Source organism: Mytilus edulis, chromosome 14 (genome assembly GCF_963676685.1).
Source record: "Mytilus edulis chromosome 14, xbMytEdul2.2, whole genome shotgun sequence".
Classification (NCBI taxonomy): Eukaryota; Metazoa; Mollusca; class Bivalvia; order Mytilida; family Mytilidae; genus Mytilus; species Mytilus edulis.
The window spans coordinates 65,781,477-65,797,429 of NC_092357.1; the positions used below are offsets into that span (position 1 = coordinate 65,781,477).

General features: G+C 32.0%; 1 protein-coding gene across 1 annotated transcript in view; it reads left to right on the plus strand.

Moving 5' to 3' along the window:
- The window catches only part of LOC139503852 (uncharacterized), a 155,001-nt gene that overhangs the window by 40,139 nt on the left and 98,909 nt on the right, over window positions 1–15,953 (plus strand). Inside the window, exons 9-16 of the mRNA XM_071293807.1 lie at window positions 891–974; window positions 2,604–3,167; window positions 3,551–3,616; window positions 6,115–6,681; window positions 9,689–10,966; window positions 11,270–11,482; window positions 13,930–13,968; window positions 15,484–15,667. Of these exons, the coding sequence (XP_071149908.1) occupies window positions 891–974; window positions 2,604–3,167; window positions 3,551–3,616; window positions 6,115–6,681; window positions 9,689–10,966; window positions 11,270–11,482; window positions 13,930–13,968; window positions 15,484–15,667 (2,995 nt within the window). The remainder of the gene's footprint in view (window positions 1–890; window positions 975–2,603; window positions 3,168–3,550; window positions 3,617–6,114; window positions 6,682–9,688; window positions 10,967–11,269; window positions 11,483–13,929; window positions 13,969–15,483; window positions 15,668–15,953) is intronic.

Consider the following 15,953-nt stretch of genomic DNA (forward strand, 5'->3'; position numbering starts at 1 on the left):
TATGAAAATTAGGTATACCTTTTTAAGCGTTCGACAAAAGAATTTTAGTTTAAAATACGATTGAATATTCGTTAGTGTATTAATGATAAATATAAATAAATGAGAAAATATAATATGGATGAACATTAAATCCGACCTTTAAATCGAGAATTGAAAAGTACAACAACTCGCACTTATCTGTAATCACTTCAGATACTGATCTTTCGATGCTAATTTTAGACTCATTGTTACACGCACTTAAGGTGAGTTACATTTTCTTTAAGTTTTTTTTTAAACCGTCATCGGAACGCTACATGAAAATCGTACTAAAGAGAAAATACGTTGAAATAAGGAATAACTTTTAAAAAAGTCTACCATAGTCTACCAATATATATTAATGTCATTAGGTTACACAGAGTGGCACATAACATATTAATTTCTGTTTCAATTGATGGGTATTGAACAAGGAATATTAACAAAATCAATTCATACCCATAAGTAATTAAATATTTGTCTTCTCTAACATTTGTTTAATATCTTAACAATACCCAAATATTTCTTCTTCTCAAAACAAGACATCGATTTTAAATAAGTATTCGAACAGAATTATTAAATGTGCTAAATAAATACAACCCAAGCTTTTCAATAAAAACATACCATAGCTTGCCTACTTGCTGTATCTTTCAAGTTTTCAGATAATTTTAGATACTTAACAAGACGATAAAGTATAATATTATGTTATGTTTTGATTGAGTCTAAATTTCATCATTTTCGGAAAAAAGTATTAAGCCTTAGAAAACCGGTAAAATCAGCTACATAATTTGAAAATTCCTTTGAATTCACTAAAATACATTTTATACAAATAGCAATGTATCACAACAATATCATAAATATTAAACTAATTTGTTTAGTACAGAAGGAAGGTGCCCGACCACCCGCCACACGTGCACCAGTGACAACACGTGCCCCTGTTATTATCCCCTCTACAACAGCTGGTAAGTCACGCATGATAACAATTACATAGAGTTTAAATTGACTTCAAGCAATAGTGTATGCTAATTATCAATAAAACATGAGATATAGTAACAACAAAAAGTCCGTACCGCCTAAACACAACAATGAACTATGATAACATATACATAGAGTTTGAATTGACTTCAAGCAATAGTTAATGCTTATTGTCAATTAAGACATGAGATATAGTAACAAAAAGTTCGTACCGCGGCTAGAATGAATGATACACAACCTACGGTTGATTGTGCTTTATAATTGAAAGCTCGACTCCACTCCTACTTAGCAACACGTAGTCTCTCCATAAAAAAATGAAGACCTAGAGAAGAGGAGAAAAATTGTATTACTGTTAGTGAAATTTAAATCCTGGAATTAACTGATTTTGTAAAAGTCAAGCGCAAAAAATATCTGGGCCATTTTGTTAACAGTAGGTATATTATCTAACATATTGGCAAGAAAATCGATTAAAATTTGTAAGTACTACTATGGTCACATATGGCCAGAACTCTTTGAACTTTAACAATAGAATTTTATGACTGAGACAAGATCGAAGTGATTATTATTACCCCTATGTAAGGTAAATGTTAAGCGATGGGTTGTCTGATGACTTTGATTGATAAGCAGAGCATAAACTTTTCAAGTCAATTTAAACATACAAATATATACATCGAGAAGTTTTCGTATTGCGATTCTTTGCATGATAACCGTTCAAGAAGATGTAAAAAATATTGAGAAAGATATGCACAGACTTTTAATAAGGTATGTATGTTTAATGTTATCATCATATATATAAATTCAATTAATTAAAATTACAAAATGTTTCATATGTCATCTTTTTTCAAATCCATACTTATTGCTTTTTATAATCGTTCAAAATTTAGAGAAATCAAAATTTGCAGTTACGCTTTAAAATGTGAAAGAAGTTCTTTTTATTTACATTAGAGTTCGCTTATTCCGCCATCTGTGAATTTATATCGGTAATTTGAGATATTATTCTTTGCATTTATTATTGTTATGAAAACTCGCGAATAATAAGTTTAATATAAAATATGCCCCCCCCCCCCCCCTTATAACAAACGAATTTGAATCGACAAAAAATTACACATTTTGATTCTTGCAATTTCAATTTCATCACAATTTAGCAATGATTTCCGATTGTTCATAATTCTAAGCACAATTAACAAATAAAAATGAAAAGAAAAATATATATCCGTCTGATATTGAACACAATTTTAATTCCATAGTAGTAAAATCTTTCCACGATTTTACAACAGTTGTCTTACTTGGCGACAGCTGGAATGGAAAATGGTGACTGTCGTATCTAAAAGATGAAGTTGTGTGTATAAAATTAAAAATGGATATAGGAAATATTTTAAAGAAACAACAACCCGGCCAAGAGCAGATAACAGTGATGAAGTTAACAAAGTTTCAAACAAAAAAAAAGATGACAAATAATTTTGAGTACGCTATTACAATTTGTCTTTTAAAACAACAACTTAAAACGTGAACATTTTCAAAACCTGGTGCCTTCTCGTTTGAATTTACTGGTCGGTCTTTGGTAGCCATATCTCATTCATCAGATTACAAAACTACGTTTTTTTTATTTATTTCAGCATTGGGCATAGATCGCAAGAAACATCTTATAATCGTCTTTCAATCATCAAGTTCTACCTCACCAAACGATTTTAAAATTCTTGTCAAATTTTTACACTCGTTAACCACCGATACTGGTATTCCACGAGATACAGAGCTATCTGTTATTAGTTTCGGTAAATTCTCCAATATTCTTATCAATTCCACTACAATAACCAAGGCTGGAAATTCTATTTTGAATATTGATAAAAAGTCAAGAAGCAAGATGGCCGACTTGGGTGGTGCATTTTCGACGATTATGAAATATGTTCTTAAGAAAGGATCGCATTTTCAAAATACACATATCCTTGTTATAATGGATAAAACTGTCGACAAAAAAGGAGTTGATTATACCATAACAGCTAAAAAATTAAGAGATAAAGGTGTCGTCATTCATGGGTTATCTGTTACTGACAAACCACACCCAGATTTGGAACAGGTGGTTACTTATTCGGGATCAAAGGCTTTTCTTCAGATAGTTAACACGTATGCTGACCTGGAAAAGGGACCTACATTGCAAAGCGTAGTCTCATCTCTACAATACGGTAAGTATTTGAATAAAAGTACAAGAAGAGGTTACCAACAGATATTTAACCTAAAAAACTAAATGACACCACCTTATCTGAAAACGAAACACAACAAAAGACATACTACAGTTACAAACACATATAAAACTAAAGGCCGAATAAAATGAACCACTACAAAACTCCTGTGCTCCGGTAGGAAAAAAGATCTGCTCCGTCAGTTAAAAGCTAACGGGATTAAACACATTTCAATTTAAACAAATGACGATAATACCATAATGTTAGCATTATTTTTAGGAAACTACTTTCTGCTTTATCGATAATAAATTTTGCTGCAATAATATAACTATATCAATTAAAATATAATTTTGATTTTTATATTTCATATTTATAAAACTAAACAGTCCCTCCAACAACAAAGATGCCACCAGTAACCATAGCACAGACGACTCCAAGTATTACTTTAAAAGGTATTATAATATTTATTATTTTCTGTTGTTTTTTTTTCATTAAAAACATAGTGTAACGAAACGATAAATGCATAGAAAGATAAGCTGACTCTGTCGACGCACCTGTTCTCGTTCCTTTTAGACTACATGTGATTCTATCAGTATTTACTTTTTACTTTGCTCTTATCTATCGATTTATTTATACTACATAGATCTGTTATCCTATTATTTTGGTAGATTACAAACAGATTTATCTGTGTGTTGTATGAACACTGATACTTACAAAACGTTCTGTCACACGGTATTAATCCATACACAAGTAAATTTATCGTTATCTTAAACGATCATTTTCTTTGTCAAAATAGGTGTTTCAGTCAATTTGCTGACTTGAAGTCAGCTTGTACTATTCAGTATCTTTTCTGACAATTCAGAATAATGCAAGATTAAACAGTCCAATGAAATACACTGAAAAGCCTTAACATAGACTGCATAAACATATCTTAATCGAATGCAAGCGAGGTGACTGAAAAGTATTAACTATACCGTAGTTGTTTAATAAGAAAATTGACTTAAAGATAGAAAAGGACCTGATGGTGCATTGTTCAATATTTTACTTTGCGTGTTTTGTTCACGCATCGGTGACATTATAATGGAATTTGATGCGACTGTCATACAAGTGAGAGGTTTAGCTAGCTATAATACCAGGTTCAATCCACCATTTTCTACATAAGAAAATGCATGTACCAATTCAGGAATATGACAGTTGTTATCCGTTCGTTTGATGTGTTTGAACTTTTGATTTTTCCATTTGATTGGGGACTTTCCTTTTTGAATTTTCCTTGAAGTTCAGTGTTTTTGTGATTTTACTTTTTAAGAACTGTTCAGATAAAAACAACTGTTGAAGATCAAACTTAGTATGCTTGTTTACTAGTATGATTAAAAAAACCTATGTCAGTTTGTAAATAAGATACATAAAGGACAATTAAAAGACAATAGTTACAAAATCCATACAAACCATGACAATTAAAAGACATTAGTTACAAAATCCATACAAACCATGACAATTAAAAGACATTAGTTACAAAATCCATACAAACCATGACAAAAAGAGAAAAGCTACGATACAGAAATAGTTAAAGAAATGATAGATACACAGACAACAAAGGACCGCGCAAACCAAAACACACCACAATACAGAAGTTGATATAAGGTGCCCGGAAATGCTCAACATGTGACTTAAAACAGAAAAAAAAATGGTTTGCTTACTAACATTTGTTTATCTCTCTTAATCATTCACATTGAAATAGCGTTTTCTAAAACTAATGCATTCCAGTCGTTCATATATCTTGACACAGAGATATTTACAATGAGTTTCAGAAGAGGACTGAACTGACAATGTCCTTGTTGGTATTCTAGTAGCGTCTGTAAATAGAGTTGATATCTCCCAGTTGATACAGTTTTCTAGGACATTGTTGTCTATTGTTACTTCGGTTTCTTTGGTAGATTATTGCTGCTGTCAAGCAAGCTGTATAACAAAGTTCCAAATTGAAGTTTTAAGTTATTCCTTTGATCATTTTGTAACGCAATCTTGATTTGATTGACCCTTATGGGATATTCGTACCGACAATTCCGTCCGTTTTCCTCTAATATGACGTGACGTCAACACATGCGAATTATCACAGAATGCAGATTCCACGAGTAACACAACGAATGCAACTATTAGAGCGGCAAATCTCCACTATTCTAGATTACATGAGTTCTTGTAAGAGCTGGGGTGTTGCTTAATCTTTCGTTTCTTGTAGTTTTTTGTGGACTTGTTTGTCTTCTTGACAATGGAATTGTCTTTTTTTCTATGACTTGAAGTTTGTATTGTTCATTAGGCATTATCTCCCTCTATTTACAACCTTTTCTACAAAACGCATCAACTAAATCATGAGATTGACTGTTACATTGAATTTAAATTTCATAATTTGAAGAACATTTTCCGTGCTTATGAATAAATCTGGTCAGCGGCAAAGACGAGTCAATGGTAAGCAGCTTTTAAAAAAAATATATCCTTATATACTTGTACGTATACAGTGAAACCTGACTAAATCGAATCATGTATAAACCGAAAACTTGTATGAACCAAACCTGTGATATAAAATTATGTGCGTTGTGAACCTGATAAAACCGAACATCGGCCCAAAACCAACAAAATCCTAAGACCCGGTGAGTTTCGGTTTAAACAGGTTTCATTGTACTATAAATTTGCAACATCCTGCATGGGTTTTCTGCTTTCAAAACAAATATTGAAATCATATTCGCTTTAAATATTGAAATTGTGAATAGTAGATGCGGTATATATGACTATAAGAGAACAAAAAACGATGAATATACAAAAAAGACATCTAAAAGTCGAAGAACGGCGTTTACAGTTAGCAAGTGCCTTAACAAAGAGTCATTGATAAGTTGATAAGCTTTTCATTATATCCCTGTGATTATGTTTAAAAAATATATTCTTTTTCATTTTATTATAGACAAAAAATACGCTGATGTTGTAGTTGCTTTCCACGCATCAACTGCGGTGACGAAAAAGATCTTCAAAAAGAGGCTGTTAAAATTTATCGTAAATTTAGTAAAAAAGTCATCAACTGACAATAGCAAGGTCAGAATTGGACTGACTAGTTTTGGATCAAAATTTCAAATCGTATTTGACATGGGACAGTACGTAAAAATCAAAGATATTAAAAGAGCGATTAAGAAGACTCCAAAGAGTTATAAATCGAACGATGTGAACCTTGCATCGGCTCTAGCAAATATCAGAACCAACATGTTTGCACATCCGAAAGACAGGGTGGATGTGCAAAATTATCTGATAATTATCTCAGACAAACCGAATGAGGAAGATATTCTAAGTGTTGTTCAGGAACGGAAGTTAATGTCAGATTTTATAATTCATGGAATATCACTCGGTAAAAAAGATAAACAATTACAAAGTATTGTGAATGAACCTAAAAAGAAATTCTATCAAGTGTTTTCCGGTTTAGATGATTTAGCAAAATTCAAAAAAGCAGGGAAAAAGACCTTGAAAAATATTCCTGCACGTAAGTTATATTTCAAAATTATATGTTGTTTGATATGATTGTGAAGAAGTAGAAAGCATTAATGGAGGATAAAAGACAACGTTAAGCTCTTTTAAGGATGTTCGCTCCTCTATTTTTTGAATTTTTGCCAGATTTTCGGAATCCTCTGGTTTTATCCATGTATTTACATCAAAAAAATTTGCCCACTAACCCCTTCTTTTCTTTTCACATTTTTATTACATACAGTTTAAAAAGCCATATTTCAAAATCTTATGAAATCCTTGTTATTTTTTCATAGTATTTTAAACAAAAAATGTGCCATTTTTTTCTGCTTATTAAGTTTCTTTATTTATATACTATCAATTTATTACAGTCTTTTTAAGAGCTTGTTATTTTTAAAAAGAGTAGCAAACATCCTTAAATGACTAATGTGTAGCGTGTATGTCACGAGACTCGATCCAATGACACTTGTAGGGTGTATGTCAAAGAGGCTACAATCAAATGACACAAGTAGGTTTAATGTCAATGTTACAAAATAAGGTTGTATGTCAACAAGACCACATTTTAATGACACAAGTAGGATGTATGTCAAAGCCACTGCAATACAATAATACAGGTTTGATCCATTTCGAATATACCAAAATTGAACGACACATGAAAGGAAATTATAATCATTTGACACATGTAGGTTATATGTCAAGAAAATGACAATCATTTGACACGTGCAGGGTATATGTCAAGAAATCACAATCATTTGACACATGTAGGGTGTATGTCAAGCTGACCACAATCCTTTGACAAATGCAGTGTGTATATCAAGGAGACTAAAATCTATGACTCATGTAGGGTGTATGTCAAGGAGACTACAATATATGACACATGTAGGGTGTATGTCAAGGAGACTACAATATATGACACATGTAGGGTGAGTGTCAAGCAGACCTCAATCTATGACACATGTAGGGTGTATGTCAAGGAGACTACAATATATGACACATGTAGGGTGTATGTCAAGGAGACTACAAGTATTTTACACTTCTAGGGTGTATGTCAAGGAGACTCAAATCTATAACACATGTAGGGTGTACGTTAAGGAGACTAAAATCTATGACACAAGTAGGATGTATGTCAAGGAGACTTAAATCTATGACACATGTAGAGTGTATGTCATGGAGACTAAAATCTATGACACATGTAGTGTGTATGTCAAGGAGACTACAAGTATTTTACACATGTAGGGTGCATGTCAAGGAGACTGCAATCCTATGTCACGTTTAGGATGTACGTCAAGGAGACTAAAATCCAATGACTGATTTAATTTTAGACAGCTGAATGCAAAGTTCAAAGGCTTAACAAAATATCGATGTATATGTATACATTAACGGAGGGTTTATGATTTACAATGAGGCATCACTCTATTAAATGACGAGGAAGCTACAAATTGCCCTGAGTGTTCAAGTTATGAGTGTATATTCACTAGACATTGGCCGATGTTTTGATTACATGCGATTGTCTATCTTTTTTCTATATTCAAAGTGAAATTTTGAGCAACGGCTGAATTAATAGTGAGAAAAAGACTATAGGTTTTTTTCATATTTTCGTCAAATAGTTGGTAAAACTGATTTGTTTTCTTCTCAGCATAATTGTTTAAGCGGGGTAGCAAAAGGGACGATATGCAAAATCATTGACCTTGTCCGTACACTTTTTAAAGTTAAATCAATTTAAACGATTGAAAATAACACTTGATAGTACGTGCGTAAACGTTTTTTGTTGTGAATTTACTGAAAACCCAGATCGCTCAAACCTAAACATTTGTATTCCAATAATGACATAAATACTCTAGAAGGTTTATGACCAAAAGAGACATAAACAATTTCACAATTCGTTTAAGGTCCACACACATGGCAGGTTCTTTGGTCTTATATCTCAATTGGTTATGTTTGAAAGGTTTCCTGTTGATGGGCAGTTGTTCTCTATAGGAACTGCAGCTCCCTCCACCACGTAAATAAGACTGTCACTAAATATCCAATGAGTTGAAAGTAAATACAAAAATCAACCAATTAGTGACATATTTCACAATACTATAAGACGTGTCACGGTACTTTTCTATCCCAAATTTATGTAATTGGTTTTTGATGTTATATTTGTTATTCTCATCGGAATTTGTCTAATGCCTAGTCGGTTTCTGTGTGTGTTACATTTTAATGTTGTGTCGTTGTTCTCCTCTTATATTTAATGCGTTTCCCTCAGTTTTAGTTTGTTACCCCAATTTTGTTTTTGTCCATCGATTTACAAGTTTTGAACAGCGGTATACTACTGTTGCCTTTATTTATCAAACAGCGCTTTGAGCCGAAACAAAAGAAAATCTGTTATCATAACACTCACCTTTTCAAATTGTGTAACACAAAATAAAAAATTGATTTCATTTGCAATTTATATGACTTAGCCAAATAAAAAAATATGTGTGTTTCCTATTTCCCTATCTACCCTATATTTTAAGCATAGAAATAGTCTACCTTAAAGTTTTTTTTTGTTATTTTCCAAAATCACTGTCAAAGTCAGAATTTCTCTCCCATAGACTCAATGTACAAAAATTATCTATAAAAAAAATCGAATTCCTCCATACCTTTTTCAAAATTTTATAGCAAACACACATATTATTTTATTTGCCACTAATGTGTTCACTCGATCGTTTATTATCAGCAAATATTTATATAGTATACTGTGAACCAACTTATTTTCGCGGATAATTTATTTCGCGTTTTGTCCTCACTAGTCCATTTCACGGCGATTTACTTTCGAGATACGCAATTCACTTGGTGTAGTTTAATGAGGATTGATACAAGTTTTACATATTCGCGACTATTTATGATCGCATTATTGTGTTACTCCCAAAAGACTCGAAAATAAATCGCTCGCGAAAGTTAGTTAGTTTACAGTATGTTTCCTCCTAAGATACCTGATACGTACGATGCATTACATAAGTTACATTACAGGTATATATTCATTTAAAGTGTTTTCTTTGTAGTAAAAGGTAAAAAGAAAAGAAAAGGCAAAAAGAAGAAGAAAGGCAAAAAAGATAAGAAAGGCAAAAAGGATAAGAAAGGCAAAAAGGATAAGAAAGTTAAGCTTACAAAACCTACGAAGAAAACTAAAACTACATCAACATCATTGAAAGCATCATCAACAGCTATAATGAGTCTGCCCGTAACAATAGCACTTAAGACAACTACCTCATCTACAACACAAAAGCAAACTGTTTCTCAAACGATAAATGTTCAGCCAAAATCTACTTCTCAGAAAACACCTTCGAAGCAAACTGAAGAAGTAACATATTTAGAAACAACTAAGAGATCAATGAAACAAAAGCCAACAACAACGGTGATTTTCCTTACAGACGAACGAAGCACAACTCGTAAGCCTGTTCACAAATCATCTGATGTCACAACATTACCTTCTGTTTCTCACATAGATGAGAATATAACTACCAAACATTCTCAACCAACAACTAAATTGACAACCGACGAGAAAGAACCAAAATCAACAACGGATTATTCTGCCGATGATCTGTCTTCTGTCATATACTTATCAAAAGTGGGAACATCAACGAAATATTTGATAAAATCTACCACAGAGCGTTCAAAAGAGAATTTACCAAAAGAAACCAAAACATTCTCTACCAAATATATACATAAAGCGACAACACAGTCGTCTTCAAAATTTATACCAAAAATAACTACCAATCTCTGGACAAGATATTTACCTTTAATGACTACAAAGCTTTCTTCAAAATATGTACCTGAGGTAACCCAAAAGTCTTTTACAACATTTCAACCGACAAAAGCAATGGAAAATACTGTGAAAGGCGCACAAGATCAGTCAACAACGCAGTCAAGGATAAGGAACGAAATACCAACAGACATTCTACCAGATCCAGTCAGCGTTTCACTTAGTCCAAGTCTAACTGAAAACCAAAAAGGAACATCTTTGAAAAGTGGCCAACTTTCTACTTTAGATTATCCATCTGTGAATGTACTAGTTACCCAACCATCAACACAATCGCCTATGTTCAAGCATCCACAAACATATTTTGATAAAACGTATGACACAAAAAGAACAACTAAATCTACAGAGGTAGAAAGAAAACCTACTACAAAACGTCCAAAGTATACATCCTGGACTGAAGACGAACTACCGACAGACAGTGTAACTTTTAAAACTACTAAATCTGCAGTGGTAGAAAGAAAACCTACAACTATACGTCCAAAGTCCACATCATGGATAGAGAACGAAATACCGACAGACGGTGTAACATATAAATCAACTAAATCTTTAGTGGTAGAAAGGAAACCAACAACAATACGTCCAAAGTCCACATCTCGGATAGAGAACGAAATACCGACAGACGGTGTAACATATAAATCAACTAAATCTTTAGTGGTAGAAAGGAAACCAACAACAATACGTCCAAAGTCCACATCTCGGATAGAGAACGAAATACCGACAGACGGTGTAACATATAAATCAACTAAATCTTTAGTGGTAGAAAGGAAACCAACAACAATACGTCCAAAGTCCACATCTCGGATAGAGAACGAAATACCGACAGACGGTGTAACATATAAATCAACTAAATCTTTAGTGGTAGAAAGGAAACCAACAACAATACGTCCAAAGTCCACATCCCGGATTGAGAATAAAATACCAACAGATGTTATAACATTTAAAACCGACAAACTAAATGAATTAACAACATTAAAGCCGTTCGATCCATCCAAAAGAGGTGAACTCAAAACAGGCCAGATAGGTACCAGAGGCCCCGGTATGTTTCCATTCATGATTGCATGGACTTCTTCTTGTAGCATTATCAAAGTCAAACCACCTGCGATCTACAGACTCTATACAATTCCTTTCTATGACAACCTCCTGAACTTTCTTCCAACCATATGTTGTTCTATTGCTACTGGACAATAACAATGATTCTTACATACTTGCTACTTCATGGAATGAACTGTGATGAATGTGAAAGTATGCTGCGCAAGCTGAATCTTTACTTCCTGACAATTCTTAACCATTTGTGTAACTTTGCTGTCTTCTGTTTTCTATTTGGTGTTAAGAAAATAATAAAATGATGTCAAGATATCCTTAGTCAGTATCATTTATAGTAACGATATAATTTGGTACGTCATACCCTTGGTAATGTAGTGGTGAATTGTAACTTGAATAAATATCTAAACACGTACATTATATCTCCAATGAATACTTTAATGACTTGCAATTGTGTCCATTTTGACAAAACCAAATATTTTCTTAACGCTGTAGAAATATCCAATATATGCGCCTAAGAACAAATATTGTTAACGCTGTAGGAATCTTAGTATATGCGCTACATTTTCAATGCCAATCTATAACTAATGTGCATGTTAAAACTTCCATTTAACCCTTTCACTCTCCGGAAATTAGTTAAAACAAATCTCCGTGTCAAACCTGTCACTATTCCCCTTCCAACAACAAAAACCAAAAAGACAGCAAAATCATATATATATAATTTTCTTCCTTCATATTAAACACACCTTTTCATCTATAATTATTTCCCCCTGATGTTAGTACAAATAGAAATGCCTGTACAGTACCAATATGTAAATAGTTTTACTATTTCTGCTTGTTCTAAAATCGAGTGATAATGCGCAATGTACGAAACAGTTTAGATAACTGATGAGAAATATAGCCTTTTAGAAGAAACCTGAATGACCAAATTTATAATCTTTTTTATTGAATTCATTTAGCTTAATTTTAAGAGTAAAGAGTGTTTTTCCAGTAGTGTATGTCATCGTATAGGCAAGTTGTTTATCATATGATAAATTTTATCGTGTAGAAATAACCATGCTATCTCGGGTAAAAAATGAACCGATTGCTCAATTGTCCAAAAATCGAAGAAAAGAAAAGATTTTCAGTAAATGTTTGCATGGGCAGAAACTATTTAGAACAAATGTGAGGAGAAACAGTATCTTTGAAATAAGAAAAACGGTAGTTGATCTCCACTTGATTTGAGATCTTTATGCAAACTATCCTATTGTTATTTTTTTTTTAACTACATCTATACTTGAGAATTGGCTAATGAAAGGTTAAAAATCAAAATAGGTATCTCTGATGGTCGGGATGGGGTTAACAGAATAGAGAATAACAAACCAATTAAACAGAAAATAGGCAAAACAAACCAATTAAACAGAAAATAGGCAAAACAAACCAATTAAACAGAAAATAGGCAAAACAAACCAATTAAACAGAAAATAGGCAAAACAAACCAATTAAACAGAAAATAGGCAAAACAAATCAAAAGTAGAGAGAAATAGATTAAAAAATGAAGAATAGAAACTAAAGGTTGTTGACTTATAAAAAGTAGAGAATACTAGGCAAAACTTTAAAAATAAGAATATATAATTGATGAAGCCAAAGCCCTCATTATATTTTGCTTATACTGTTAAAGTACAATTGCTTTATTCATTATGTTTAATTTATTGTCTTGGTAGTTTTAATGGGTAATCCCGTTTGAATGGTTTTACACTAGTAATTTTGGGGCCCTTCATAGCTTGTTGTTTCGTGTGAGCCAAGGTTCCGTGTTGAAGGCCGTACATTGACCTATAATGGTTTACTTTTATAAATTGTTATTTGGATTGAGAGTTATCTAATTGGCACTCACACCACATCTTCCTATATATAATTAGTTTATATTGTATTTAAATTTATATGGACATTTTCCCCTCGATTCTCACATTTACTAGTATACGATCTAACATGAAATAATATGTTTTGATATTTACAAATGATTCATAAAAAGTGTAGCTTACCATTGTTATTAAAATGTATATGCTATAAATGGTCAACCATACTACACTAAGTTTTTTTTTATCAGAAATAAGTATGATTGTAAGTGATGAGGTTGTGCCAATAATGTTAACATCGGGATTACTTTCTAATTCAAACATATATGTGTAACCATAATCAAGTATTATATATTATACATTTATCAATGCAGAACTATATTTGTTAAATTGAAAAATACGCTGAAACGATTGATCAGTAAAGATTGTGTAGCAATAAATCATAACTATATGTTGTATATTTGTACATGTTTCTGTTGTTTTATGTTACCTACTGTATATATTAACATGTTTTACTAGTAGTAATTAACGTGCAACGATCTATTACAATAATATACAACTATGTATTGTAATATTTCGTTTTTTATGTTTTGTTTCGTATTTACAGCAACTCAACCTCCTAAAAAGTACAATCCACCTCTTCGTGGTATGTATCGACTACAGTGTTTAACACGTGGTTCATGTCAACATCACTCTTAATTGTGTTTATTTATATTAAGGATGTTCGCTTGCCATGATTTGGAATTTTTGTCAGATTTTTGGAATCTTCTGCTTTTGTCCTATTTAATGCCTTAAATAATTTTGCGCACTTACCCCCATTTTTTTATAAATCTTTTACATGTATAATTATAAGTCATCTGTAAAATTCTTATAAAATATTTGTTTTTTTAATATTTGATGAGAACTAAAACTTGTCAATGATAATGCTATGAAGAATCAAAAGAGAGATCATTTTCACTTCAGAATTTCAATGGCTGATATCTCGACAACAAGCACAAGGACAGATCTTTTTCCCAGCTCATTTGGTTTCTTTATTAGACCCTTATCAATATATTCTAGTGTAATGAAAAGCAAGTTATTTTGAAAATGATTAGCGGACTTCCTTAATTTAATACAGTATGTCAAACGTTGTTCGTGTCATAATCACTGTTGGTAGTTGATTAATTGATGTTTTCTAAACGTCCTGTGACAAATATTTCAGACTGTTAAGGACGATTTTGATTGTAGATAACAGATAAAAGTAAAAATGACACATAAAGTACAAATCGTCACAACTCGGCCGATTCCGTACCTCATCAAACAATCGTCACAACTCGGCCGATTCCGTACCTCATCTAACTGATAGAAGCGGAGTCATCCGAGTATTGCCGATTGGATAGAAGGAGAGAAGCGGGGTCACCCGAGTATTGCCGATTGATAAAGTACCAATATGATTTAATCATTCAATCATCTTTCGTAGTCTTTATGTTCTCACTTTATCTTTTATACAAGATAAGATTTCAAACATACATTAAGAGTGATTTGTGATAGAACCAAAATGTGATAGAACCAAAATATAGTTGTATATATATTGCTTACAATTTCTTGCTTTTTGTAAAAAAAAAAATATGTGTTTTTTTTTTTATCATTTCTTGGTATGAATAATATTGCTTCGAATCGATGGTACTTTTGTATCGTACTTGTACATTCAAACTTCATATATTTACTATAAGTTAAGACAGTATAAATGGAAACTAGCTTTTTTGTTAACAAATATTTACTCATTTATTGTATAAACATTTACGTTTAACTTGTCAACTAACTTTATAAATGTATTGTAACAGATAATTTAATTTCATTTAAAATAACGATAAAAACGCTGTGATGACAATAGCTGTGAGAATATATTTTCTACATCATAGTTACTTAACTGCCAATATTGAAAATCTATAGTTATAAATGTAAAGCATAGAATTTGTATAGTTTCATTTATTTTTTGGAAAATATTTCAAAACATGTCAATGAAATGGTAAATATAAATTCAACTGATTTTTACATTAAATTAAGATTTTTGGTTATCTGCATATCCACCTATTTTTTTCATGTGCTTAACGTATAGAAAAACATATTAATGAAAAAAAAATATCCTAATATTAAACGAATCTTTTGCACATTCTCGCAGATAGCGAATCAGCAGATATGGTCATCGCTTTCCATGCATCTTCATCAACGTCTAGGAACGATTTCCAAAGAATGCTGAACTTTGTAAAGGATCTGGTTTCCAGAGCCGATTTTGATGGTGGCAGAGCTCGATTAGGGGTAATGGCGTATGGAGAAAATCCGTCTGTTCAATTTAATCTTAATGAGTAAGTTCAAGATAAGTTTGAAGTTTTTTCTTTTTTGTTTGAAATGATCTTTACAAAAAAATAGATATTTAGGGCAAACGTAAAAGTAATAAGTCATAGGTGGAAATGTTAGATAACACTTTATATGAAAAAGAGACTGTCAGAAAATAAGTAGTCCTAATATACATATAGTACAAAACTTATCAAATCGAACCTCACGGAAACCATGGGTTAGCCTACATGGTACCGAAAAGGTAGACAGACCTGCTTCACTGGTGGTAAAAAAAAAAAAAGGATGATTTGATTG